Source organism: Perca fluviatilis, chromosome 4 (genome assembly GCF_010015445.1).
Source record: "Perca fluviatilis chromosome 4, GENO_Pfluv_1.0, whole genome shotgun sequence".
NCBI classification, from domain to species: Eukaryota; Metazoa; Chordata; class Actinopteri; order Perciformes; family Percidae; genus Perca; species Perca fluviatilis.
Window position 1 is genome coordinate 19109310 of NC_053115.1, and position 27996 is coordinate 19137305.

A 27996-nucleotide genomic window follows, 5' to 3' on the forward strand; every position below is an offset into this window, starting at 1 on the left:
AGTTATAAAATGTAAAGCATGAAGCCTCTTCACTATCCAGTAAATCTTGCATTATTTTGGAAGTACTTCCTCTTTGTCGATGCCACTTCCTGAAGAGAGAATCAAGATAGGGCCATTCTCTTTAGTGTTTGCCCTGTTCTCCCAATGTCCACCTCCTCACCGCCCGCATTTTGATATAAAAACAGCATAGACTGACTCTTGAAACTGGCCCTTAACAAAAGCAAACGATAGTAAATCAACGTGTACTATGGAGTAACTTAAAAACTGAACAAAAGGAACGAAGAGGTGAGGTTTATTTTGTGCAGTGTCTTGTCGAGGGTCGGGGTTAGCTAACATTAGCTAGCTAGCAATTTCACCGGCTGTTCCCAGACTGGGAATTATTGTGATACGTTTAAGTAACTATTAGGTAATAAACTAGTGTCAAGTACTGCTGCTAATGAGTTGAAAGTGTATCTTCGTGAAGACACCATTGCTACAGCCATTTAAGTGTTAAGGATATGTTTTACAGAGGTGGTTCTATTATGTCCATCCATCTAACGTGTTGAAAGCTCGCATTGCTAATGTTACCCGTCGGCCTGATTTAATTTAGAGCATGTTAATGTCCTACTGACAGTAATTGCTGCTATATAGACCTTTTCACAAAGATAGTCAAATCATTAGGAAATACAAGCCCCGAGATGTGAGAGACATTCTCGTGTATGCATATTTGCAAGCGGTTGAAGCTCTGTATTGGAGCAGCTAGCTAGCTTGCCACCGGTTAATCTTAAAAAAAACTATCCAATTGCTCAGTTGAATTCTTATTAACAAGTTAGTTAATTTCTATAGACAACATTTGGTAGCATGAGGTACATGTTAAAATCAGTGCATGGGAATTTTAATCAAACCACAGTGAAGGCTCCAAGGGCCCCACAACACCCAGGCTGTGGTCTACACCTCCCAACCATGCACCCTGGATGAGAACAAAATAATTTCAAAGTTTCTGGATCAGCTGCATTCTTTATTGACAAGCAGGGTATCGCAAAATGTTGGTGGGGAAACAATCCAAGCTAAGATAACAGTGGGGGTGTTAACGTCGGCTTTGCTCTGTTAACACATTACATTGTTTGGTTGTCCACCTTCTTGTTGGCTGTGGGTGATAAATAAAGTTTCCTCTTGTAATGTTTTTACTTTATTTAGTTTAGTTTATTATAGGACCCCCATCAGCTGTGCCCTTAAGCACAGCTAGTGTTCACGGGGCCCACGTTTAAAAACACATTCAGCATTACAGTCCACATAACTCGACACATTTAAAACCTACATTAAACACTACAGTCAGCATAAATGACAAACATAAGAAATATATAAGACAATGAGTACAACTTAAACTAATGTGTGTGTGTGTGTGTGTGTATATATATGAATTTAAGCCTGCACTCATGACTCAACTAGTACAGTACCCAGCAAAAACTACAAATCCCCAAATGCATAGCATTCTCCAAATATGTTCAAATATGTTTATTTGATATGTGTTAATTTAGTCGATAACAGTGGTAAAGAATTCCAGGGTTTATTCCCTGTCTGTTTTATGAAATTAGTGTTTGCCCTGGGGAGTGAAAACTGGCTTTCTGTTGCCTGACCGGTGCCATTTGTATATGATATGCACGTCCTGTTATGGTCTTGTGTTGGGACCCTGCACAAATCTCTACCTATGATGTGCATTTTTATGGGCCAAATATACAGTATTGTAAGACCTTCATGACTGTTGTTAATGCTTAAGTAAATACAAATTTGTTGACTTGTTGTAAATTCATTAATGTTAAAAAGTCAGTGAAACTAATAACTCCTTTTATAATGAGTTATCTCACTATTGCCACAGATGGATTATTGTAAAGAAATGTTGTCATGTGCAATTTTTGAACAAAGGGAAGGGTAGAAATATTCAGTAATTTTGACCAAAGGCAGCAGTGCAGAAACCAGAGCTCAACCGAAACATTTTTAATGTTATTATACACATCCTGCTTTTGTCATATAGTAAGAGAACTGCTTTATATTGAGCCTAGGCTTTCTTCTGGACTGCATTGTGCTTTTTACTATAGCCAAACAATTTAGAAAATTGTGTCAGTGGATTATTGTGTCTTAAATCTTACCTGTAAGGCAACATATTCTTAGCAAAATGTCAAACGTATTAAATTCATATGGGCTTATTTTCAGTTTAACAATCATAATCACTTAAAGGTGCAAAATGTATCCGGTGCGAGGTGTAAAGTTGAATTTGAGGGTGCAAAGCTCAGTGGTTAGCAGTGTTGCCACACAGCAAAAAGGGGCTGGTTTCAAACCTGACCCTGCCTGCTGGGGCCTTTCTGTTAAATGTTGCATGTTCACCCCATCTCTACATGGGTTCCCTCCCATAATCCATACACATGCAGGGTCAGTGACTGGGAAACTACATTTTCCATAGATATGAATGTGGTTGTTTTTGTTTGTCAGGCAACTTGCCCAGGGATAACTCTTCATCTTGCCCATTGGGTGCTGGTGGTTCCGGTATCTTTGACAGTGACATTTTTAGATGAATAAAAAAGTATGTAATTTGCTTTATATGTAAAAATGGGCACATCATAGTTACTTATCTTATATCTTCACTCTCCAGGCAGAGCTTACAGTCAGACCTGCTCAATCAACAGTTCCTCCCACTTTGGCATTCACCATTGCTGCACTACAAAGTTCTTATCTTGACCCTTAGCCTACGATTGACCAAGCTAGACCAACGAGGATGTCCCAGCTCCAGTTTCAGTGTCCGGCTAGCCCCATGCCTGCTGCCTCTGCCCCACTGCAGCTGGGACAACCACAGCCTGGCTACAGCATCCCCTGTGCCTCAGGCACCCTACCCTCGGAGAGCGCCAGCCAGCCCATCAGGAGCTCCGCTCTCCCCGCGGGCTCAGCCACTCCCTACAATACCACCTCAGGTTTGTTTTTTGTATTTATTTCTTTAAAAAAGAAATTTAATTGTTGCTGTTCATTTATGTTTTTGTGCACAATAGTAAAAAAGTAGCTTTTATTTAACCACTAACATTTTTGGTTGCAAATATCAATTGCAAAAGTATACAGTGGGTATTTGTTAGATTTACACTTTTATTTGAAACCCCTGCCCCATATTGTACGGTGTATGGAGGGCTCTCTGTGTGCCACAGTCACTGCATTTGAAATGTTAAGGATTGTATGCTTCTTGTTTTCAAAGTTTTATCAAGCCCTGCATATCTTCCTCAGACTCTTTGTCTATTTGTTGTCAGACTTTGGCACTAGGAGCAGCCCTTTGTTTTTGTGTTCATGATAATGTCCATTTGCTTAGTTGTGAGAATTTCAGATCTTCTTTTTGTTTTGTCACAGTATCTAACATGGCAAACCCTAAAGAGAAGACCCCCATGTGTTTGGTGAATGAGATGGCCCGTTTTAACAAGATTCAACCGGAGTATAAGCTGCTGTGTGAGCAAGGACCAGCTCACTCCAAGGTACTTTGAGAGCAATTTTTTTACAGGCAAACTGTGCTTTTGTCTTCTTTTGTCACAAGTTCATGCTATTGATGGAAAATCTATTGTATTTCCTGTCTCCGGCGTCTGTCAGATTTTCTCAGTTAGGCTCACACTGGGAGATCAGCACTGGGAGGCAGAGGGGACCAGCATCAAGAAAGCCCAGCATTCCGCTGCTGCATCGGCCCTTGCTGAGACAACACTTCCCAAGCCCACTGTGAGGACACCCCGCAACACAGGCAAGAACCCAGGTGGGCTCTTCCCACTGGCCCTGTCGCAATCTTTTTCTAAGGTTTGGTAACACTTAGCAGAAAAGAGTTTTTCATTTATAGTTTTATCTTTGGTTTGTTGGTTTTCTTTGTGTTGGCCTTAACAGCAGATGGCATGACACATACCATGGAATTAAATGCACTATGTATGAAGCTTGGTAAAAAGCCTATGTATAAACCCATCGACCCATACCCGGGGATGAGACCTCCAAACTTCAATTACAACGTCCGAGCTCCAGGACCTTACCAGCGCTCTATGCAACAGTGAGTTTCCTTTACTTGGAAATGAGTAAAGAGGACATTCTTCCATTTTGTCCTAATTTTGAATAATTTCATGGCGTTTTTGAGATGGAAAAAATGTTGAATTTGATTATTTATTTATTTTGTCCAGGTACTATTACCCATTTCCTCCAGTGGGACCAATGTTATACCACATGGAGCTTTCCATCGGAGGCCAGCAGTTTATTGGTAAGGGACGCACACGGCAGTTGGCCAAACATGAGGCTGCTGCCAAGGCCCTGAAAGTCCTGCACAAGGAGCCAATATTGCAGCAGTTGCCAGTGGTGAGTGAAAAAAAATGCACACTCAGGATGAAAAAGTGCTAGAAAGCCTCTGTGTAATTTGGTTGGACTTATAGCTTTTCTTTCTTTAATATGCTTTCTGCTCTTGACAGATGAATGGGGAACCCGAGGAGGAGAACCTCAACAAATCAGAAATCAGTCAAGTGTTTGAAATTGCACTGAAACGCAACTTACCTGTCAACTTTGAGGTGATTTATACATTTCTTTTTATAAATGTTAATGGAAATACATCAGTTCAGAGATATGTAGACAAAATGTACGACTCAGCCCAGATTCGCATCTAGTTTAAGAACATGCATCACAATTTGTCACTGTTGTTTTCCAGGTTTTAAAAGAAGAAGGCCCTCCCCATATGAAGAGTTTTGTCGTGCGTGTTGCAGTTGGGGAGTTTACTGGAGAGGGCGAAGGAAAGAGTAAAAAGATTGCCAAGAAGCTGGCAGCAGCAGCGGTGCTGGGGGAGTTGAAGAGGCTACCCCATATACCCAGTGTGGAAAAGACGCTGCCACGCATCAAAAAGAAAACCAAATCCATCATCAAGGTAATGTGACTAGAGAGCTGCAATAAGAACTAGAACTGCAAGCAGTTATGACGGGGTCCAAGCCTCCTGGTGCAAGTCGCCCCAGACGACCCGGGGAGCGCGCAAAAGCGGGACCCAAAGCATAGCGGTGGGGAGGCAAACGTCGGGAAATATCAAGAGGTGTGAGCTGTGATGTCTGTGGTACATTGCCGCTGCAAATACCCCATTAACATTGATTGAGTAAAAGGGCCAAAACTGGTCCACGTTGGCTATATGAATGCCCCTCATGGCCGATCTTCGCCAAATTTGGTACAGACCCTCAGAGCGGCATGCCAAACGAGCATCACAAGTTTCGTGTTGATAGCAATTGCTACGGCAGAGAAATTGCAATCGCAAATGTCCCATTTGCATACATTGAGTTATTGGCCAAAACACATAAACGTTGATCATAGCGCCCCCTAATGGCCGATCTTTGTCAAATTTGGTAAACGGCAAAGCTAGTGGGATGTTGAACAATGATTTCAAGGTTTTTGCTGATAGCATTTCATTTGGCCGAGATATGCTAAAGTTTGTGTTTCGTAACTAGCTACGAAAATTTGTTTGGTTGTAAATTGCGCATAATTTAACCTAGCAGAATTCTTGTTGATAACCTTTGATCGGGTCACCTCATTTCAAGGAACACGTGGATGTAAGGGTTTCTAATGTGCGATGTGTAATGGAGTTATAGGCAAAAATACGTTTGACGTCATTATAGCGCCCCCCCTAGTGGTCCATATTTGTATGTGAGGTCCATGAACCATTGTACATCTACACTGTAAATTTGAAGTTGCTCACATTAGTGTAAGTGGTGAATCCAAACCTGGGTCCCATAGGCCACGCCCACATTGACGAATCAGTACCCCACTGTAGGCATGGCCTCAGGAATGGCCCTAGATGGTACCCTAAAAATTTGATTTGTTGGGAAGCCCCAGAGGGTCATGGCAAACAATGATCCAAAGTTTCGCGTTGATAGCATTTACTTTGGCCGAGATATGGCGAAGTTTGCGTTTTCGTGGCTAGCTACTAGGGGTGGGCGATTTGGACAAAAAATGATATCTCGATATTTTTGGTGATTTTGACGATAACAATAATTAGACAATATCCTTTAAAAATGTGTTTTTAAAAGTCCAATTTACTTAACCACTGATGATAATAATGGGAACAATGTTGAATGAAAACAGTTCTTATTTATTTTCTTTAAAATGTAAGCATTCAAGTAAAAATTCAAAGACATAAAATACTAATACTATACTAATACTAATTGAACTAGTGTAGGAACATTGAACTCTGATTCAGTTGTACACCTCTGCTGTAATGTAAATTGTGCAGCATACAAGCAAGATCAAAATCATAATAATAAGCAAAGGGCTCTGTTCTGTAACATATTGCACACAACCATATCCTTATTGGAAGCAGTCCTGGAGTTGGGATAGGGTAGTGTCAGGCCAGGTTTTGATAGTCCTTCTGACCGGGATTTATGCTGTGATCAGGAATAGTTGGATGTGACCTAACTGGCCCAGGTGAGGGAGAGGCGCAGTTTTGTATACTTTCTTGATGTTAGAGTCTAGTGTGTTCTTCCCTCTAGTAGCACAAGCTACATGCTGGAAAAGCTGGGGAGTACAGACTTTAAGGACGCCTTGTTAAAGTCCCCTGCTATAATATGTATCCCCTCCAGGTGATCGCGCTGCAGTTTGTTCACTATGGTTAGCAGTGAGCCAAACTTGTGCTAATTTTAGCGTCAGGGGCTATGTAGACGGCAGTGTGCGGCAGTGTTTTCGTGGTAAATAAAATGGCCTGCATATTAGGGCTGGGGGTAAACGATTATTTATTAAACGATTAATCGGGCGATTATTTTATCGATAAGTCGACTAATCTAACAACTAATTGGACGATTAATATAACTATTATTTTTCTGTTGCTCGATTAATAAAAACCATAATGTATCTCAAATACCCAAAAATTCTTAATAATATCGTTTATTAAACAACAGTTTTGCACAGCAAAAAATCTTCTGCTTTACACAAAATAAAATAAATAAAATAATTTTACTGTTATACAAAATGAAAGGCCAGGCTGTTTACTCTTTTACAGTACCAACAGAACACTGTTGTTCAAAACGTTTTGTAGTGCAAAAAAAACACTGTGCAGTGCACAGTATAGACATTCCTGAGAGTGTTTAACACAATATAAAATTCCTGTTTTCAGTTTTACAGTCCCAACATAAATCTCTCCTGTACAAAGCTACTGCAATCTGCTTGCCACCGTTAGCTAGATCTAGCAGCTGTGTACTTTGGTGGTGCTAGGCTAACCAACGCATCTTAGCTCTCTGTGCAGTTTGTTCGTACTAGGTTAGTAGCTAACGTTCATGTTAGCTAACATTAGCTACTATAGATAGCTGACGTTAGCTAAACACAGCTGTCTAGGCGCCAGTAGCTAGCCAACGTTAACATTAGCTACTAACCTAGCACGAACAAACTGCACGGAGAGCTAAGATAGTTAGCTAGCACCACCGAAGTGTGCAGAGCTCAAGCTACACAACACAAACATGAAATTAATTTAGCCAACGCTAGTACTACTTGTTATTGTCTCCTTCACGAGTGACAATGGGGTGCCTCCAGATGCTGTTTCAAGAGCGCAAATAACGACACCTTTACGTTTGGGACAAAATTTGAAGTATTCCCATACCTTCAATGATTTAGGGTGAGCTGTTTTTTTAGGACTTTTTTCTTTTAATGGAGCTTTTTGCAGGGGCTTTTTGCAGAGCTTTGTTGGGAATTCTGTGAGGAGGTTGCTGTTTCGTCCTCCATTCTGCAATGTTTTGGTCTCCCACGTGTGTGGCGAGCTGTGGCGAAGCGTCAACGTACTTGTATAAATATACACCGACAGGAGAGCTAGTAGCCACTGCACAATCGCGCGCCGCCATCTTTGTTGACATTAGTGAATGTGTAGCGTTGCAATGTGTGTTTTGAAGTGTTTTTTTCTAATTAATTTAAATACTCGATAATGTCAATTTGCACATCGTTAACACAACAATGACGATATTATCGTAAACGATATATATCGCCCACCCCTACTAGCTACGCAAATTTGTTCTTGCGCAATTTTCATCTTTTGATAACTTTTTGTCAGGTCGGTCTGAAGATGCTACGTACAAAGTTTTGTGCAGATTGTTTGCCTGGTCTAGGAGGAGTGATTAATCACAATTTTTCGCGCATAAAAGTCTAGGGGGAAATGGGCATGGCCTATATCAGGAGATTCAGCTGAATTTAGCGTGGATATGTGTATTTTTAATGTGCAGTGTACGGTTTAGGCTGTAGTGGGAGAAGAATACGAATAATCCTTAGGACAACAATAGGGTTCCACAGCGCCGCTGGATCTGTGATCTGTTCCCAGCCCCCTCGGGCTTGGACCCCTAATAATCAGTACAGACCTAAAGACTCTTCATGAAGTGATGATTAACCTGTCATGTCAACAGCTGCAGACCAGCCCAGAATACGGCCAGGGGATGAATCCCATCAGCCGCCTGGCTCAGATCCAGCAGGCCAAGAAGGAGAAGGAACCGGAGTACAGCATGGTGACAGAACGAGGTTTACCTCGGCGCAGAGAGTTCGTCATGCAGGTGATTCAACGGCAATGGAGGCATGCCCTTAGCATGACTTATGCAACATCTGTTTCTGCTTTCCGAATCCTTTTTTTTTCTTAATTTCTCACCCATTCAGTTCTTTTTCTCTGTGTTTGCTGCATGTGTTCTGGTACAGGTGACAGTGTGCAGCCAGACTGCAGAGGGAATGGGACCTAGTAAGAAGGTGGCCAAGAGGAACGCAGCAGAGAGAATGCTGGAGCTCTTGGGATATAAAGTGCCTCAACCTCAGCCCCCTAAACCGGCACTCAAAACTGATGAAAAGGTACTGCTACACCTTTTATCAAGCAAGTCTTGTAAACATGGCAGACAAGAAAGATTTGATATCTGTGACTAACCTTTATTCCTTCGTGTACATATATTGTTTTTGATTTATTATATATTTATATATAGACCCCACTGAAAAAACCTGGTGATGGGCGCAAAGTGACCTTCTTTGAACCTGGCTCTGTAGAGGAGGTGGCATTGAGTAAGTGTCACTACATCTACTGGACTCAACTATTTGGCAGTGGTCATATTAGCCGCTTTCCGACCGGAGGGATTTTTGAACCTAGAACATAAAATGACTAGAACCCTTTTTTTCTCGTGTTCCGACTGGACCAATTTGGGGATTTTTAAGTTCCTCTGGCCGCAGTTCCTGTAACTCTTTCAGCTCCTACTTCAGGGCAGGGTCTTTTCGCTGTTCCCTTTTCAGCATAGGGACCTAGGTCAACGAGGGTCAGGTTTCCGGTACAGACAGACCAGCAATGGGACAATTTTAACAATGTTCGCCATCTTATTCATCACTAAATTCACTTCTGACAACGTTTAGGCGAGAAATTAACTGTTAAGATTTCGAATATAGGCAGTCTTGCGAAAATTGATGCCGAATTGACCATTTGCTTCAAAGTTTTCGGAGTTGAGAAGCTCCATGAAGTGAGGCGACAGCCAGCAGGCGCCTGCCCCGGCCGCTAGCTTGTCGCTCTGACAGTCATGCTCAGAGACTCCGCTGTAAGCCGAAGGTCTCTCAGACTGTTCTCATAAATAAGAGGCTTTTATTTCGCAGTTGATGGTTCGTTTGTTTAAATATCACAACACAAGTCCATCATAAGATTAACGGGAACCTGTGGTTAACTGTCTTTTCGGAGTTAAACTCCACAAGCGTGCCCTGCGGGCTTGACAACCTCACTGACCGGACACACACACACACACACACACAGCAGAGGCGGGGTGAGAGAGATACCAGTTTCTCTCCTGGAGACTTGTTTAAATTATGACAAATATGCTATATACATTAGAATTAGTATTTAGTTCATACTTTTTTTGGTGTATTTGTTTTCTGATTTTAACGCTATAAAGACCGTTGCCGTGCTTGCATTACTCCCTTACCCCTTCTACCAGTTCCTATGGCAACTTGGCCGGTGCAACTGCAAATGGAAAAGACGGTTTTGGGGGAGAGTAGTTAGTAGATATGCTTAGAAGTGGACTTTTCCTATAACTACGTTCCTGTAACTACTTGGTCAGAAAGCGGCTAGTGTGTAATTAACTGTGTTATTTTGGTTGTGCTAATGCGCCCATCACAAATGTGCTTTCACTTTGAAGGTTCCAAGGAAGAGGACTTCCGCCTGCCTTACTTGAGCCACCAGCAGCTACCTGCAGGTATTCTGCCCATGGTCCCTGAGGTGGCTCAAGCAGTCGGGGTCTGCCAAGCATCCCAGGCCAAGGACTACAGTCGAACTGTACCCAACCCAGGCAAGGCCACGATCACTGCCATGATTGCCAACGAGCTGCTTTATGCAGGGACATCACTGACTGCTGAGACTATCCTAAAGAACAAAAATAATCTGAACCAACTGCCCCACGGACCCCTCACCAGGCCTTCAGAACAGCTGAGCTTTCTTGCATCGGTGCAGAACCTGCAGGTAACTTGACAGCATGCCCTGCTTTAGCGAAGTCAATAAGGCTAGTATGCATTTGATTCAAACTACAAAAAGGTCAAGATTCATTGAAATATTTTATTTGCTTGCAGGTGGAATACAAAGATTTCCCCAAAAACAATAAGAATGAGTTTGTGTCACTAATAAACTGCTCCTCCCACCCACCGCTCATCAGTCATGGGATTGGGAAAGATGTAGAATCCTGTCACGATATGGTGAGAATGTTTTTTTTTATTTTTTATTTTTTTAACTACAAAATGGTTTAAAGGTTCAGTAGGTCATTTTAACATATTTGCTGAAACTGTCACTGAATCCTGACAGTATGCAGGGCTTAAAGTATTCCGGCACCGTGCCAGATCTCCGGCGTGCGGCCGTGAGAGAAAAAACAAAAAAAACAAACTTGCATGCAGTTTAATATTTTCGAGTCAATTGATTTCACATACCAATCATATGAGAGGAACGCAACTCTAAGTAACGCAGGGATTAAGGTACTCGGGCCTGGTGCTGGATTTCTGGCGTATGACTATTTTAGGAAAATAAATAAATTAAAAAGTCCACATGGGATTTGTTTTGAAGAGCTGGGTTTAACCAATCATCGAACTTCCACCAATGAAACGAGATCAGATGCAAAGTTGGGCGGGTCTTTGCTGAAAAGCAAGAGTGCGATGTGGTCTCCGTGGTAACTCGGCTAAAAAAATGGAGGCAAAGTTGCATGTAGATACAGCTGTGCCTTTATTGACCGACTGTGTTTGTGATACAAACAATACTCATGTGCACATTCATAGTGGAACACGATTTGTCATTAACGATGGCCACTGTGTAAAAGCTACCTGAAGCCCAAACTGCCTTTTCAAAGCTGTATGTTTGGAATTAACATGGCAGTTATTGAAACTTAAAGGCCTTGTCCCAGAGTTTAGACATCTGGCTATATGAAAAGCTAAACAATGCAACTACATGAAGCAACTAATGTCAACATGGACAAAATTATGACTATACTAATTCGCTTTTTTGATTATGACCTGGACAATGTAACAACACATCTAGAAAGTTTAGTTTTCACAATGATTAATTGTAGGATTATGATGTCATTGCAATATGTACATCTCAATTGACTCTTAATTTAACATATGGAACACATTGGAAGAAGTACAAACTGATTTAAAAAAAAAACTTTTATTTCTTAAAAATTACGACTTTTATTATTGTGTAATGTAAGAAGGACTTTAACTGTTTTGCCAGTCAAATTGACTTTAATGAGTGCATATTGAAACATTACACTGTGGACCCCCCCCATTCCGGGTACAGATTGTCTGTGAAAATAATCAGGTTTCTCTGCCTCCCCCTAGTGCCCCCGAAAAAGAAAAAAAACCAAGGAGAGCCGAGGACCCTCTAATGTAGTGGCCTGGCCAACATGTTGAAAACAGTCAAGCCAAAACCAAGCTTCGCCCCTGGCCCACCAGCCTGAATAAACTTTCTCCTTTTACAGCTAAACAATACACTAAAATAGGTTACTGAAAACATTTGAGGCGAGAAATAGTAATGCAGTAACAGAACCGTAATTTATATTTCTTACTTTTACAGTTTGACTGCAGTTCATAAGTTGTCATTGACGCTGTGTTAGAGACTCCTTGGCTCGGATTGGTTGTTTTCCTTCTGCTATTAGAAACACCAGGATGAGGCAGATGCATGTGATTTTTGATTTATATAGTACTGTCAGGATATAGTGAAAGTTTGAGCAAATATGACATTTTATTTTTTACGAAAGTTACCAACTGTAGCTTTTAACAAGCTTATGTTTAGAATGCATCTGTCAAAACTTGAAATGCTATACAATCTTCCAGCCAAAATGTGGAAGTATTTGGATGCCTCAGGAAGAACCAGGCTATTGTTGATAAAAGATAACCAATAGGAACAAAATGCTGAAAATAAGTGGCACAAACGTATATAACCTTTAACAGTATCAGCCCTTGCATGACCACGTTAAGTTACTTAATGAAACAAAGTTGAAACATGTTTAGCGTGGTGACAAGGTGCTTAATAAAATATCAAAATTGCAGCATATGTATTGTCGCTCACAATAACCTCATCCAATGAAAACCAAGCAGGAAGGAGTATTTTATACGGTGTCATATGCTGTAATTCCTGCAATGCATTTTCTGCTCCTAAATCTATCAGTAAAGGCCTATTTTGTCCACAGTTCCTTTCACTGCTCTTGAACAGAACAAAGCACAGCCAGTATGACTTTTCTTTTATTTCCTTAGAATGGTAGGGAAAGTCTTCAAAGGTCCCAAAATGGGAGCCGTACGTTGGCTGCCTTCTGGACACCCAATCCTTTTTGTTGAAGAATACCTACTACCAAGACAATGCTGCTTGGCTGTACAGGGTTGCACTTAATGAGGTATCAGTTGCCTCTTAAAAATGGTCACTGCAATAACCTGCGCTGTTCTTCACCTCTACAGGCTGCATTGAATATACTAAAGTTGCTCTCGGAGTTGGACCAGCAGTTACATGAAAGGACAGGGAATGGACCCATCTCTCGGTAAGTTGTGACAAACACCGTCTCTCCACGTACTTACAGCTGCGTTTACAATAAGCCTTTCATTCCGCTAATAATCATAGTGAGTAATCAGAATATAAGTAGAATATAAGATGTTTGTCACTTGTGCTCTCTCCTAATTTCCCAAGTGCTACCCGTTTCCTAGGGAACCTTAGGAGATAATCTATTCATTTTCTGAACATAAAAGGAAGGCTTCGCTTTTGCTTGGATTTTAAAGTTTGGGACTGATTAACTGTTAACAGCGACGCTGTGTGTCTTGTTTTCCACAGGTGTGGCAAGCAGGAAATCGACGGTGACTTGCACCTCAAACAGGCTAACTCAAGCACATTGACACAGACCCTGGATGGCGCTGTTTAGATCATCAGGTTTGGTTGTCTGTAAAAGCACTAGAGAAAACTCAGACACTGTGTTCTTAGTTTTAGAAGGCTACAGGAAGCTTTGGCCACTGTAGGCTCTAAACCATCACTGTTTCATATTCATCGTTCCAAAATGTTCACAGTTAAACAAGATTGATAGGAAAAAAATATATAGCTTCTTCCCCTTGATGTTGTTTAATTGTTCACAGTATTTATTTTGTTGCTTAGTAGAAGAAGTAGCTGCATCCTAGTCAATGAGTTGGGAGTTTACTTGTGGTGGTGGTGGGGGGGAGAAGCGATTAACTGTGAATTCTGTTCTGTTTTGCCTAGAACTCGTTTCCTCTCTGTGAGACCTTCTTATTCTTGTTTTTAAGTCTTTTACGTTTTATCCTCTGCTGAGGTGGTTCATTGAACAGGTTTGGACCCCATCTTTTTGTCTAGGGTGCAGCTGGCGAACCTCTGTTGATTTTCCTAGAGTGCTTTATATCAACAACCACAAGTGAAGTGTTATTGACATTACCATGTAGGGCTGGGAAAAAACTTGTGACTAAATGTAGCGTGTGATGTAATGTGACATTGTCTCTGCTGTGTGTGGCAGAGACATTTCCCTGTTGCGTCAGTTTCCCTGATACTCCCTTTTCCTCCCTTATGTCAACCTCCCATCTCTCTCTCCGCTCCCCATGGTAATTAAAGTTACGTGCTTACTTGCACAAAACAAAGCCCTCTATTATTTTGTCTTCTTCTTTACCTGCTAATGGCAGAATATATAACTTAAAAGTTTAGGTTATCTAGGGCTGTGCGATAATTGAATATAATTTATTTACTTTCAGTGGTATCATATCTTGATGACAATCCTATTGTGTGAGCATTTTATACCTTTCTGTTTTCCAAATGAACACATAAGTAAAACCTAACAAGATGGGTTATTTAAGTTGTCATCCTTCAGAACTACTTGTGTATCTGTTTACAGTGCTACCAACAATTTCTTTTCAATAAAGAATTCAGTCAATAATAATAGAAAAAGTCAAGTATAGCTACTTAAAAAAAAAAAATAACACTGGATTACATGCATACATCCTTTCCTGAGTCCCTTGTGCTTAGGTAGGCTGTTTTGAATCCAGCCCTAGAATGGCGTACTCCAACAATGAAACCAGAATGTAAATTATGCTGACTATAAATAGTATGAAAAATGCGGTTTGATTTTATGAAATATAATTTGAAACCTCAAATATTGCTCAGCCCTAGGGTCCATGCAAGCGTCTGTGTTTACATTTGATCAATTCTGATGGTGATTCTGCTTATCAAATCCTAATTCAGATTCTTCTGATATTTGAGAAAAACAAATTGAAAACAAAAAGCACATACATTTTTACCATAATGATGGGGTGTTCAGGGATTTGTTTTAATATAAAGCTAAAATCAAGCAAAATGTACATCTTTATTTTTATGCAAAGTTTGCTGTTTTCCATATTTATTTGCGTGGCAAAACATGAGCTCATTCTGGGACATTTTGACTTAAGGCATTCTAAACTACATTCTTGCTTTATGCTGTAGGAAATACTTGATCATTAGTCTCATCCTTAGTCTATTCATTACTGCTGTCTTTTGAGATTAGCCACACTTGTAAAAACTATATGTGTGCATTGATTGACACTTTCATAATTCGCAAGATAGAGGGAGAAAGTGCAGTAGCTCCAAAATTGGCCACTGAAAAGGAATCCGTGAGAAAAGTGAAAAAGAAAATATAATAAAAGCATGTTTCTTAAAGAATTCACGGTAACTATACTTTTTCGATCCTGTTTTACCTCAAAACCGGTTGGTAATACCCCTCTACTTACTGCTAGCATAATTGCATTATGCCTTTATCAGCCTCTTTTTGCTACGTCTTGTGAAGTTTACAGGAACACAAGCACGCAAGAGTGTGTTTAGAATAGTGGTTTGCAATTATTTTATTTTAGGTAACATAATACAGCACAATATTCTGGTAAATTATTAATTTACAGATATTACATACACTCCTATTCCCCTTTTGGCCAGTCCAGCATTCAGTCACTGTTCAGTATCTTATTTTGTAATTGGTGAAAACAGTTTGAAGGGACTTTAAACTTTATCTGAACATCATTTAAATGTTTTTGGGGTGCTGATGACCACTTGGCTGAGTCGTCATCTATTTCACACTTCTGAATGATCAGTCTAAAGATCTAAAGCCCCCTCCGACTGGCCTTTGCATTACTTCAGATCATCTGTATGTTATTGAATCCTGGCTGTATAGCTGGGCAGTTTGGCCCACTGCTGTTCAAACCAGCAGAAGGATTTTTTTTTTTTTTTTCTAATTTTTTTGCAAAGAAAATTTGATATAAATGTTAAGGTTTTGACTCCCAAAAGTTGTCTTAACTGTACTTAGGTACGGTTATGCAACCATAACGGCGGTATTAGACATTTGTTTCCTCCTGGTGTCAATGAAGGGGTACATGCATCTGTCGGACCCCATGAAACGATACGTAACCACATTGGATTCCCATGGCAACAATCTGAAAAGGAACATAAATGGTATATCAGCTGCTAAGCAATGGAAGTGCACAAAAAACGTATATAGTCTCTGGTTAATATGAAGGTGTAGCATTGTACTCACGCTCTGCAAAGAAAAGGCAGGTATGTGAGGCGAGGGATGCACACTAATGGTTGGTCTACCAGGATGGCATTCATGGCCTGCTCAACACAGTACTGGGGCTCCAGGGGGGGTAGGAGCAGTTCCACTTCCTCCCTATCAGTGGCACCAAAAGACAAACAGGCTGTCACTTATGAGTTGCTGCAACGTTTTTATGAGCAAACTCATACATAAGCAGCCAGAATGCCAAGCAAACATACACATATTCCTGTTCTGCATTTTTGTCGTACAGTCGTAGAAAGGGATTTAGTTTAGCATATGAACAGAATCATTAAGAACAATTTATGCAAGAAAGCCTTTATGAGAAAATACGTTATCCAACTAAACCTAGAAGAACAGAGACAAGCCAGGAAGTCTTTAATGCTAAAGTTGAAATGCACCTTTTTTTTAAGCAAAGAACAGAATGATGGATATTTGGTGTCTCTTTGTTGGTTGGTTCTAAATGACTCCATCCAGATTCTAGTAAATCCAGTGGATGTGATTGAATTAAGCAGTACTATGTGATAGTTCTGTTGACATACCGTATCTTGCAGCCTTCAAACATGCCTGTGTCCACGATATAGGGGCACACAAGAGTAGTCTTCACTCCTTCAAACTCCTCAGTCAGCAGCTCATGGGCCAGAGACTCGTGGAAGCCGACTGCAGCAAACTTACTGGCACAGTAATCCTGTCTCAAACAAAAAATCACTTGTTCACTGTTTCTTTACAAGTATTGAATATTTACACAATTATTTGTGACTTTCCAGACCTACAAAAGAATGCCGTTTTGCGATATGTATTTGATTCAAATACATATCACAAAATAGCATTCTGTATTTGCATGTGTCGCTTAGTTTGCTAACAGAGAAGTGTGTGAAAGACTGCAGTAAAGCTGTCGTATCTTAGCGTTACGGGCATGTTTCTCCCTCCCTGGTTCACCTCGACACCAGCTGTGCTGAAGAGACCAAGGATGCTGGCGATGGTGATAATGTGTCCATGATTCTGGGCCTTCATCTGAGGGAGGAAGGCCTTCACTGTCTGCCTCAGATACACACATGCGCACACACACACATACATACATTGTTAGATGCAGCAAGTTATTATGAGACAACAACCCGTGCAGTGTTCATACGACTTACAGTGATTTAAATGTTGCTCAGTGTGGAGGAAGCTTATGTTGCTCGAGCAGCTTCATATTAAGAGGATTATTATGTGGGAATCCTGTGTAGTCCATAGTGTAATGAGGATAAAGCTGTTAACGCAATACATTTTACATGTCATGTGTCACACTGTGCACAATAACCTGCTCTGTATAACATCTGATGCTAAAAAGATTTATACAATGTGGAATTCAAAAGCTTAATTTCCAGCTCTCTTAACTTTCAGCCAATGCAAAATCATGATCTGTGTTTGATTTAGAAAGTGTGCCACCTACAAAACATGGCCGATTTAATTTTGAGACATTAAATAATGCTTACTAATCGGGGAACAAAATGAATAAAGGTGGCCCACCATCAAAGCAATCAATGCGTGTGCAGCTTTACATTTGATTAAATAACATTGCTGACGTGTTTCTGCCAAAGCAGTTTATTCACTTATATAGGCCTACAAGACAAGCAAGACAATGATTGAATTCCACCCACAAGTGAAATGTCTTTAACACATTTCATATTGACTTAAGAGTTCTCACCCAGAAGAGGGCATGGCAGTTGACTTTCATGGTCCTCTCTATCAGTTCATCGGGACAGTCTAACATGCGCTCCCCAGCCACCACTCCAGCGTTGTTCACCAGCATTGTAACGTCCCGGCCCAGGTCCTTTCGCACAAGCTCTGCGTTGCGATACACATCCTCCCTGTTGGTCACATCCACCGTGTAGGTGTGCGCCTTACCCCCCATCTCATGCACCAGCTTGGCTGTCTGCTCGTTGAAAGTGCCGTTGATGTCCCACAGCACCACCTCTGCTCCATGCTTGGCGAACTCCTGAGCAAAGAGACGACCCAGGCCGCCACCTGATCCGGTGATCAGCACCAGCTCGCCATCAATTGGCTTGGTGCGTGGGCGCAGGACGACCCGCAAAGAGTTGCGCAGGATGAAGTAAATCACATCCAGAAGCATCATCTGGAGGTCCATTAGAAAAATCATTTTGATCTACTGCGGATGGTCTTGATTCTAGGAACCTATGGATTCGACTTCACACCTGTTACCTGTATAGGTGTGTTTTCTACGGCCTGAGTAAAAAAATATGCAGACAGCCAAGCTGGTGTTTACCTCATTCTGTGACCCTCAGCCTCCATAGTGGTTTATTTAAACACTCTCCTCCTGGATTAGAGGAAATAGCTACCGGATTAGAGGAAATGCTTACCTCCTAATAAAGCCACTTTTGTTGCAAGCTGTAAATGTATGCATTTTCACCATTACTGAAAAAAGTAACCTGCCAGATGGCATTAGACTGAGTTAAAGAGTCTTGAAGTTTCAGGGTCTTTGTAGGACATTGTTCATTGTTCACAGCTTGCACATACTCTACACGTGAAACTCAAGTTAGGCTACCTCTAAATACTATTCTTACACATAACCTATGAAAAACCTTTATGTAAATATATATGTAACAAATCTGCATTATGTGTGTGTAAACGCTGCAGTTTAATTTTAAAGCTTCTCAGTAGGAGCAGAAGGAAGGAACAGGAAAGTTGAGGAGGAATAATGCATGCTCACACTGAGGTGAAATGGGACAAATTGGTGATTTTTCATCATTAGTTCCAATTAATTCAAGGCCCAACTATATATAATCGACTACAGCATCCAAAAATTCCCACTTATTTTGGGAGGATCTCAATGCAGTTTGTTCCTGAATCCAACCTCAGCTGTATCAGGAGGACTAATGAATATTTTTAAGTAATACAGAAGTAAGAAAATAAGATTCAAGGGCTGCTATTTAACTACAAATACTCTAAAACTCATACTGTAGGTTCCCAGACATCTTGTACATGTACATATAGACAGTGCAGTGGCTCAGAGGTTAGCACTGCTGCTGCCTTACAGCAAAGTAAAGCAGTGAGATACATTTTACAAGCTTTGGTCCCAGTTCTCCCTCTGCCCTGCAATCATAAGGAATGAGAAGATAAGGAGATTATGTACATGTAAAATGTAAATCTCTGCATTGCTACTTATGTCTCAAGAAAGCTGCTTGTTGGGTATCCCGTTTTTGTTTTCTATAGGTTAACACTGCCAGCTTTGTTTACTTCCTAGGTTGGCATGTGAGCCGTTTTTAGAGAATTATACGAGTGAATTTGAATTTTAAACCTTTATTATAAACTGTGCACTTAAATTCACTGTTCATCATGGCTTTTTCACTACTTTCTATTCTGTATATAGAAAGACAATCAACCTGCAGAGACTTGAAACTGGCTTGTGAGAGCTAATCCGTCACAATGAGCATCTTTTTTATTGTTGTATCTTAGTTGAAATTGATACAAATAATGTAAAGATTATGTGTCCTAAAGAAAATTTTGATATTGAACAACAACATTTTAATGTGGTGGAGCTTTTTTATCTCACAATTTTTTTTTTCTACAATACAGAATATATTTACAGAAATGTGTCAAGGCTGTATGGAAGTTAGTTAAAATACTGCCAAGAATGTTGCCCTACTGTGACATGAGGACACTTGAAAACAGCAGCAAAGATCACATCCTAGTGCCGTAAATCTACCTGTATATTGGCCTGCAGCTCTAGTTATGTGGATTTAGTGTGAATCAGCTGTGTCTGATTGTTTTCCAGCCAGTTTCCCTGTTTGATATGTGATAAAAATGATACATTTTCAATGTATTCTACTGGCGGGAAGTCATCCAACCCTGGACCATTTCTGTCTTTTCAGAACTGAGTTTATCGAATCTGTGCAACTGTTCATGGTCCAAATGTTAACAACAATTTGTAATTGGTTGGGAGCACTGCTAGAAACTAAGAGTAAGTTTTCTGGTAAAAAAAAAAAATAGATAAGAAGAGAAATATATGAACAGGAGAGAGGGCAAAAGTGGTGTCTATATGGGCCGTATCCAGTTAGTGCTGACTGTCTGTTTACTGGAGCAGTAAATGGCCGTCATCTCTGCAACAGTTTTGTAGGGGGCCAGAAGGTAGGGCCACACCAAGGGAAAGGGATCCACAACTGCTATTGGTGGTAATGGTAATGTTTTTCACTTTGTCTACGTATGTTTCCCTCAATTCTTAAACTTGAGCCTGTGTTGTTTTGAGCAGTGTAACCCTTCAGCTCCCCCCCAGCAGCTTTCTGCTCCTATATATTCTCCCTTGACACACAAAGCAGAAGGCTACTGGGAATCTTAGTTGGAGTGGAGGCCTGCACTGTCCACACTGTTGTTCTTTTGCATGAATAACCTCAACCATAGGAGTTTCATTAATCCACTCTTTTCACATGTTGAGGCACACATGGGCCTGGGAAGCTGGCTGCCTCACCAACAGATCAGAGAGAGAGAGAGAGAGAGGCCATGAGAGACTTTTTGTGGTTTTGCAAGTGAATGTGGATTTTTGTATGGCTTCCGCAGAAGAATGTAAAATGCCTTGCAAATGTATCCCAGTTAGGGTGGGCTATATCTTACTTTTCATTCTGTTTCTGCCACTCAACACCAGTAATTGTGTAGAGTAGAGTGTATCTTTCATGATGCATTGGTAAGATCAGGAAAGCAATGCATGTTGTGAGGTAGCAAATTAACCGTTTAATCCTGTGAAAATATACGTGTGTTGTGATTTTATATTGGTCTAATAGATGAAATCTAATGTTTGCCAAATTGATCTTACATAGCCAAGCACGATTGAATTCGCGTATGTGGGCCAACTGTTTGTCTCAGTCTAACCCTTTACTTACAGTGGTGAACTGTTCCTTTAAGAGATACAGCGTTGACACATGAATCACTTCCAACTCACCGAACAGAGGTTGAACTCCTGATGGTCGCATTGCTTACCACATATGATAAGTGTTAATATTAAGACTTTTAAGAACTTTAACTGGACAGTACTTTAAAACACTTTTCTGGTGAATAACTCCATACAGGGATTAGGCTACCGCTAAGTCGTTTTTGCATAAAAAAAAAAAAACTCCCTGAACGTGTTGAGGTAGCCTACATGTTGTGATGGCAGTCAGGAGGAGCAGCTCTGTCACTTTGGTTTGTCTCGGTGTGTCTTTGTTCATCATCGGTCCGTGTCAGTCGGGCTGTCGGGAAACAGGTCTGTGTTGCACCGGCCGGGACCCGTCATGCATCAGCAAAGGATGGAGGTCTGACCGGTCCTATGGCACCTGCTACTGCGACCAAGCCTGTGTGTCCACCCTGGACTGCTGCCACGACTATGACACAGCCTGCCCAGGTAGGTTGTGCTGACAAAAAAAAAAATCTGTTTCAAATGTTAAACTCCATAGAAATCCATTAGCCTACAGTACAGTGTGATTATATGTAGTTTGTTTAAGACTGACTTATTTGCTCAAGAGTTCGCAATAAAATACATAGACTACATCAGGAAAAAGAAAATACATAAATGACCAAAAATAGAACTAATACAATTACTTTAAAAAAAATTCTATCATTATGACGTAGGCTATTAAAAGCCACCATTGTAACATTGGGTGGCTTTTCAAAATGTTAGTGAGACTATATATCCTATTAACAGGAGGCCTACAGTGTCACTGAAATGTTCTCATGTGTTGGCAATAATTGGCATCTTGAGACATCTGACAACTATAAAAGGAATTTCTATGATTCTGGTTTAGTTTTTTCCCCCCCTCAGCTGCATGTACTCTTCTCCCTCAGCGCTGTCCTGTGTAGTGAGCGAGTGGACAGAGTGGTCAGGCTGTGCCGAGCCCTGCAGGGCCACAGTCCGCAGGCGGAGCCGGAGGATCCTGCAGGAGCCACTCAATGCAGGCAAACCCTGTCCCCATCTAGAGGAGCATGCCGGCTGTGCAGAGTACTGGTCTCAGCAAGGGAACTGCCAAAACCCACTTGGTGAGGAAAATCTACCTGCATCTTTCCCCACATCCATGTGATCATCACATTATTCTCTGACATTTGGTGGAATTACTTTATGCAGTTATCTTATCCACCTACAGACAGCAGAATTTATGACGAGGAATGTTATCAAATGAAAATTATGGCTGGCTAAAAGAGCCACTTAGTAAACAGGGTTATTCTAAAGTGTGATTATGCCAGAGGCCTGTACTACGAAGCAAGATCAACATGCCCTGGATCTCTTTCAGTTATCCGGCTTCACCTAAACTAACAACCGCGGTCCCGCATAAGCTGTATCACGACGCTGCTCAGTCAACTCAGGGTTTCCCACTCCAGCGGTGCGCGCGTTCACATAAAAGGCACCACGACCAATCGCAAACATCTACCAGAGCCGCATATTTTATATAAGAAGAGCAAATTATAATTTTACATAAATATGAAGAACACAGACTCGGGTTTACAGGGAAAACGTAATACAGTCACTGCTTCCTAAAACAGGAAGGAAAGCTGGCAAAAAATAGCCGACACTGTAGATGCGTAAATCACTTATTAATATCACTTCCCCATAAGTCTGGACCAAGATCTGACTATAATTACACTTGTCCTTTCCATAAACTGTCGTTGCTTTAGCCTATTATTTCAGTTGCAACCCTGGCAGTGGAAGCGATCGTGAGAGCAAATAAAACATAAAAACATAATTCAAACCAATGTGCGCATTGGCGACACACGGCTCAAGAAGCCGATATAATTCCCTCCCATTAAAATATATAGGCCTATATTTCATAAAAATACCCATCAGGGAATGTTAACAGGGTTGTCGGTCTCTAAATGTTTTAACTTTTATGAGCGCACCTCTCTCTCTCTCTCTCTCTCTCTCTCTCTCTCTCTCTCAACCGCACCGAGCTCCGCCTGAAGAACAGTGACGCCGTTATCAATCGAGTATTGATTGGTCAGTAGGCGGTGCTGTTACACCGGTTGATCTCTGATCTCCAACTTAACCTGCTCCCGACCAGGTTAGGCGATCAGCATGAGTTACCATGGCGATTGAACCCGGGAACAAGTGATCCACCTTCGTGATACAGAAAATCCTGGGTAGAACCTGAAGTTAGCTCGTTAATGCTAAATCCTGCTTCGTAGTACAGGCCTCAGGTCACATCTGAAGTTAATGGCTGCAATGTCAAAAATTTATAAAAACACCCCTTCATTGTTAACTGACCTGTAATAGACAGTAAAAATCAAATAATACTGAAAACCACATTACAGTATCCTTTCATACACCCACATCTGATTAACCGATCAGAAGATAGATCATTACACAGGATTGTTTACCGCCTTGTTGTCATTTTAGATATGTCAACAGTATTAGATAGTAGAAATGTAGACTTGATGAGTATACAAGTTGTGATAATTCTACAAAATGTGCAGTCTTTAATCATTTCATTAATATGTATATTAGCACATGAGAGAAGCTGTTTCCCCCAGCATGCCAGGCTGTTTTCCCATCCCATGCTCATTTTAAATTAAAGGTATTGCAACATATGGTCACATGTAATGTTCTTACCATGCTCCCTCTGCAGTCCCAGCACTGATTATTGCGGGTGGCTATGGCAACGCCAGGAAGAAAAGAGACATCCCTGACAGCAGCGACATTATAGGGTAACAGGTTCAGAGAGGCTTTTTGCCTGTAATATGTTCCTATGTATTTTCAATACGTTTTTAGTCTGAGTTTGGTGTGTGTGTGTGTGTGTGTGCGAGAAATAGGTATTGTGTCCAGTTTCAGTTGACCTCTCTGACAAAGGGATGCCAGCAGAGTTCAGGCCCACACACCCAGTGGATGCAGCACCTGAGGGAGGGGCATCATGTGTGTGTCGAGTGCCAGCCGCCTGCTCTCGCTGCTGGACAGACACACTGTGCTGGAGATGGAGAGGAAAACGACGAGGGCAGGTAAGAATGGAACAAACGGGGAGTATGCTTTGTAAGATTATTAGAATGTTTCTTGTCACATCACAACTTGCCTTTTGTCACCATGATAAAAAAGAAAGGAAAAAAAAGAAGTTATGTTTGATCTTTGAATTTAGAAAGCCTCACAAATGTAAGCTTGTGTTGTTCAGAAAATGTTAATGACCAGAAGAGAAAGATAAGGTATTTGTTTTTCAAGCCCAGCTAAGACTTTATTCAACCATGAAATTAGCTTGAAGTTAATTTACTCATATGTAAAGAAACTCAGTGTTGCACATAACTTCACTAATAAAGGTGACCTTTCCGCCTCACCCTATGGCAAAGTCAAGTATTCTGTAATTACCAGCCAGAAAAAGTATAACACACAAGTAAATTTGAAAGTGAATACGGCTGTTATTACTCATATTAAAAACACATCACTTGTCCTTCTGGTCTCAAAACATCTTGCCAAAGGACTACAGTTGATAAATAGCCGGTTGGCTAACACTGGCGCATTTACAGAAATGTTGATTAATGTGCGTTGTCCTTATAAATAAAATAAATGAAATGAAAGGATTAATAATAGGTAATAATGTTTACATAGAAAAGTGAGTTACAAAATATCACAAATATGTGTATAAGATGTATTTGTTTGTTTGGTGCACTATGCACAGGAAATGTGATTATATTGTATTCTGGGCATAATCTCAAACGAAGTCACACACTGTTCTCAAATCGCTCCCTTGGACCGGAAAATTCTCTTTTTATTGTTCATTGAACAGCATCTAACCATTATAAATACACTTTTTTGCCTTCTTGCCGAGAGCTAGATGAGAAGAACGATAACACTCATATGTCTGTACTGTAAATATGTAGCTGGAGCCTTTAAGGATATACTTAATTATAATTCGGAATTAGGATAATTGTCACTAGTAGCCCACTTACCATAAAATTAATGCCTAAAAAAAGCATAAGACAAATATTGGTATTTTCTGCAATTGCATTGTTAAAACACCATATTCCACCATATTAAATTATTCTAAAAACCTCCATGGAATTGACAGTGTTGTTTTTGAGAGCAGTCCATTTGCATCACTTAAAGAGGACTGTGGAGTTTTCTTGGAAAACCAACAAAAGTTATGTTTAGTGTTCCTCAACAAAATGCATTGTGTGTATATTTGAGGTCTAACAAAATTGATGAATACATTTCTTTCCTCATAAAACACTTGCAAAGCTGATTTTACGTTGAAAAGATTAATTGTTTACATCCATGTTGACTAGCACTAAGTCTTCTTCTTTTCCGCCTTTGTTGGTGCATTGCTGCATATCTTGGAGCATTTCTGCCACCGGTAGATTGGTGTGACACCATTGGCAGGAATGTGTTCACCCATGTGCACGTCCTCATGTGTGTGCATGAGACAAACAAAATGGGGACCCACTCATAGAAAAACTGCTCCATAGCGCTACTAGAGGTAAAAAACAAAACACCACAGAAAACCTTAAATCCCAAAACACATTCATACTACCTTTAACCCTAACCTTATCCACAGGACAAACATTGTCACACTGCATTGACAGAAGATCCTGGCCATGGTATCTGCAAAAATCTAGAATGCATAAGTCTGTTCTACCTGCTTCTGTGTCTCTATTTTGAGAGGTGGTGGATAAAGTACCGATATGTGGATCAGTTGTGATGAAACAGTCTGGGTTGTTTTTTTGTGGGTTTTTTTCTTCCCAGACCACTGATCTACAGCCTATCTCTTAGATCTGATTGGTAACAGTGAGGACTACCACTAGATGGCAACATTGTTTATCACTTGGATTTAAAGAGAAATCGTGTGATCACTAACTCATTCCTTCCTCCCTCCCTCCCTCCTTCCTGCAGAAGGCAGTCTCTCCAGTGGCAGGCTGTGGGAAACCCTCGATGCAGGGGTGTGTGGAGGCGTGTTGGGAGGCTGGAGGCCTGCTCCTGCCCAACAGCCCGCAGCTTCCTATTCATCTAACCTCCTCCTTCCTTCTGTTAGCCTCCCGCCTGTACATATTTACTCAGAGTTGTGTATAAAAAACAATCTGCCAGAATAATTAGAAACCAGCCAGAATAATAAACACTGGTCGCTAACCTGATCTATTAAAGAGTTCTGGTCAATGCTTAGTTGTGCCTTCTCCAAATTAGTGCAACAACATGTTTACATTTTATTAATATGGCTAAATGTGTGCCAATGAAAATGTCCTATTTCTTAATCAGAATACAATACATTTCTTGTCCTTACTGCTCAACAAGAACTTTAATATAGTAGTAGTAAATACATATTCCCATTTTGGTTTGCATCAAAAACTGCAAATTAACAGTGAAATGAAAGTCAGAAATGCCTAATCAAAATGTAAAGTGATCTGATTTATTTCATTTTATTCATCCAAGGGAAATGTTGCTTTTCTTAAGAAATAGAAATATCTTGGGACATTGAGACACTTTTTTAACATGACAAGTACTGGCTTTGTGTGAATCACAACCAGTCACAACGCCAAAGTTACAACATGCACTAAACAATTGAACATTTATACAGAAACAACAGCATAGAAAGTCAACAGGTAAAAATGTGTTGCTTTTTTTTTTTACAAAACAGACAGCCTGTGGACCTACAAACAACATTGTATAAGAGCTGGCTAAGGTCGTTCAAATATCTTTTTTTTTTATTCCCTGGAAACAGTGTACTTTACAAAGACTGATGGCTTAGGCAAGGTTGGGGTCAATTCCACTGAGAGCTTTGAACGTAGAAAAAATATAGTTAATGTTTTTGTACTTGGTTTTAATTTGTCCCATGCTCTAATACTGGCTCCTTTTAGAGTGTCATGTGTGATGTGTGTTGTACTCCATCAAGGCATCCTGAATCGACCCCAACCCTGTAATACAGTGTTAGATTCAGAGTATGTGGAATTGGGCTACTTGCTAAAGCAGTGGTTCTCACTGGGTTTTGGAAACTACCACATGTCCTTGAAAAAGGGTCCTATGGGGTTTTAACAAAAAATGAAAAAGACTTGAACCTCTAGCAGTTAAATTTAGCAGGTAGTGCGATAAACAAGTTCTATTGTAGGTTTCAACTAAATGCATTTACTGTACAGTTGGGAGTCTTGTTATAGAACATTTTGAGAATCTGTGCTCTTTATAGTTTGTATCAATAAATGAGAAATAAAACAAGTCCCTTAATTGTGTTTTCTTCATAAAGCATTATGGTTTAGTCCTTTGAATTTCTCTACAGGGATCTCAGTGAAATTAAAAGCTCTTTTAAACCAAAAGATTGTGTTAATATGAATGGCTCCCTTGGAATCAGAGGGTAAAGTACCCAAATAAAATAAAATAAAATAAAGTATGACTAAAGTAGAATTTTTTTTGTATTATGGTGGTTTCATGTCACAGTATCACAGTCTTTTGCACTACCTTGTCTAAAAGCTTAACAGTTTCAATATTAGTGTCAGGATTTCAATACTTGTCTTTGTGTGTATGCACATCGGTGCGCATTTGTGTAATGTTTGCCCATAAATAATCTCAGTTCTCTTTAATAGTGCTTACTGTCTATTCATGGAATGTTGATTGTCATCGTTTTTGAGTTATTTCAGTGAAACATGGTCCCTTACTACAGTAATATAGAAAACCTAAATGATAGGACAGAAGCTCATGTGATGCTAAATGAGCGGTTGTGTGATCTGAATGCCCTTTATCAAACTTAATTTCCATTTAAAAAAATATGCAATGCACTCACAATGACATGTCTGACTGAAATGTGTTTCTTCACAACTTAAAGGAGACATCATGCAAATTTTCAGGTTCATACCAAGGAAGTAAGTGAGAGTGACAAAGTGTGCCTCCTATGGAGCAATTTTGATGCTATCAAGCCATCACCTGCTGTTAGCATTCCATTGACAGCCATTCATTTTGCCGTCACTTTGACAGCGAATAACTTTACATCTGAAGCGTTTAAAGACTCTATTTGTCCATTGTTTATTTCTAAAAAAACACGTCAATGTA

At 40.4% G+C, this 27996-nt stretch overlaps 3 protein-coding genes across 9 annotated transcripts; 2 read left to right on the forward strand and 1 right to left on the reverse strand.

Annotated features, from left to right (window-relative positions):
* The first annotated feature begins 70 nt into the window (after positions 1–70).
* Positions 71–14097, forward strand: stau1 (staufen double-stranded RNA binding protein 1). Of its 5 annotated transcripts, none has more exons than XM_039796801.1 (15): positions 71–285; positions 2627–2942; positions 3364–3485; positions 3598–3754; positions 3880–4036; positions 4164–4335; positions 4446–4541; positions 4679–4891; positions 8385–8528; positions 8668–8814; positions 8943–9018; positions 10131–10450; positions 10558–10680; positions 12925–13004; positions 13292–14097. In XM_039796801.1, the coding sequence occupies exons 2-15, from the start codon at positions 2750–2752 to the stop codon at positions 13377–13379; spliced, it is 2088 nt and encodes a 695-aa protein (XP_039652735.1). In that variant the 5' UTR covers positions 71–285; positions 2627–2749; the 3' UTR covers positions 13380–14097. The 5 variants fall into 5 exon arrangements, with proteins under 5 accessions (XP_039652735.1, XP_039652737.1, XP_039652738.1 ...); XM_039796803.1 differs by having other exon boundaries at positions 3883–4036; XM_039796804.1 differs by having other exon boundaries at positions 3598–3742.
* A 1212-nt stretch (positions 14098–15309) lies between these two features.
* On the reverse strand, positions 15310–18494 carry LOC120556925 (retinol dehydrogenase 10-A). Its single transcript, XM_039796807.1, has 5 exons — positions 17716–18494; positions 16965–17063; positions 16568–16713; positions 16011–16142; positions 15310–15909 (listed from the first exon to the last, which is right to left on the reverse strand). The coding sequence occupies exons 1-5, from the start codon at positions 18166–18168 to the stop codon at positions 15789–15791; spliced, it is 951 nt and encodes a 316-aa protein (XP_039652741.1). The 5' UTR covers positions 18169–18494; the 3' UTR covers positions 15310–15788.
* A 2473-nt stretch (positions 18495–20967) lies between these two features.
* On the forward strand, positions 20968–27177 carry si:dkey-7k24.5 (somatomedin-B and thrombospondin type-1 domain-containing protein). Of its 3 annotated transcripts, none has more exons than XM_039796813.1 (5): positions 20968–21399; positions 21840–22031; positions 23612–23690; positions 23790–23978; positions 25858–27177. In XM_039796813.1, exons 1-5 carry the CDS (start codon positions 21168–21170, stop codon positions 25973–25975), a joined length of 810 nt encoding a protein of 269 aa, XP_039652747.1. In that variant the 5' UTR covers positions 20968–21167; the 3' UTR covers positions 25976–27177. The 3 variants fall into 3 exon arrangements, with proteins under 3 accessions (XP_039652747.1, XP_039652748.1, XP_039652749.1); XM_039796814.1 differs by having other exon boundaries at positions 25861–27177; XM_039796815.1 differs by having other exon boundaries at positions 23796–23978.
* The last annotated feature ends 819 nt before the right edge of the window (positions 27178–27996 follow it).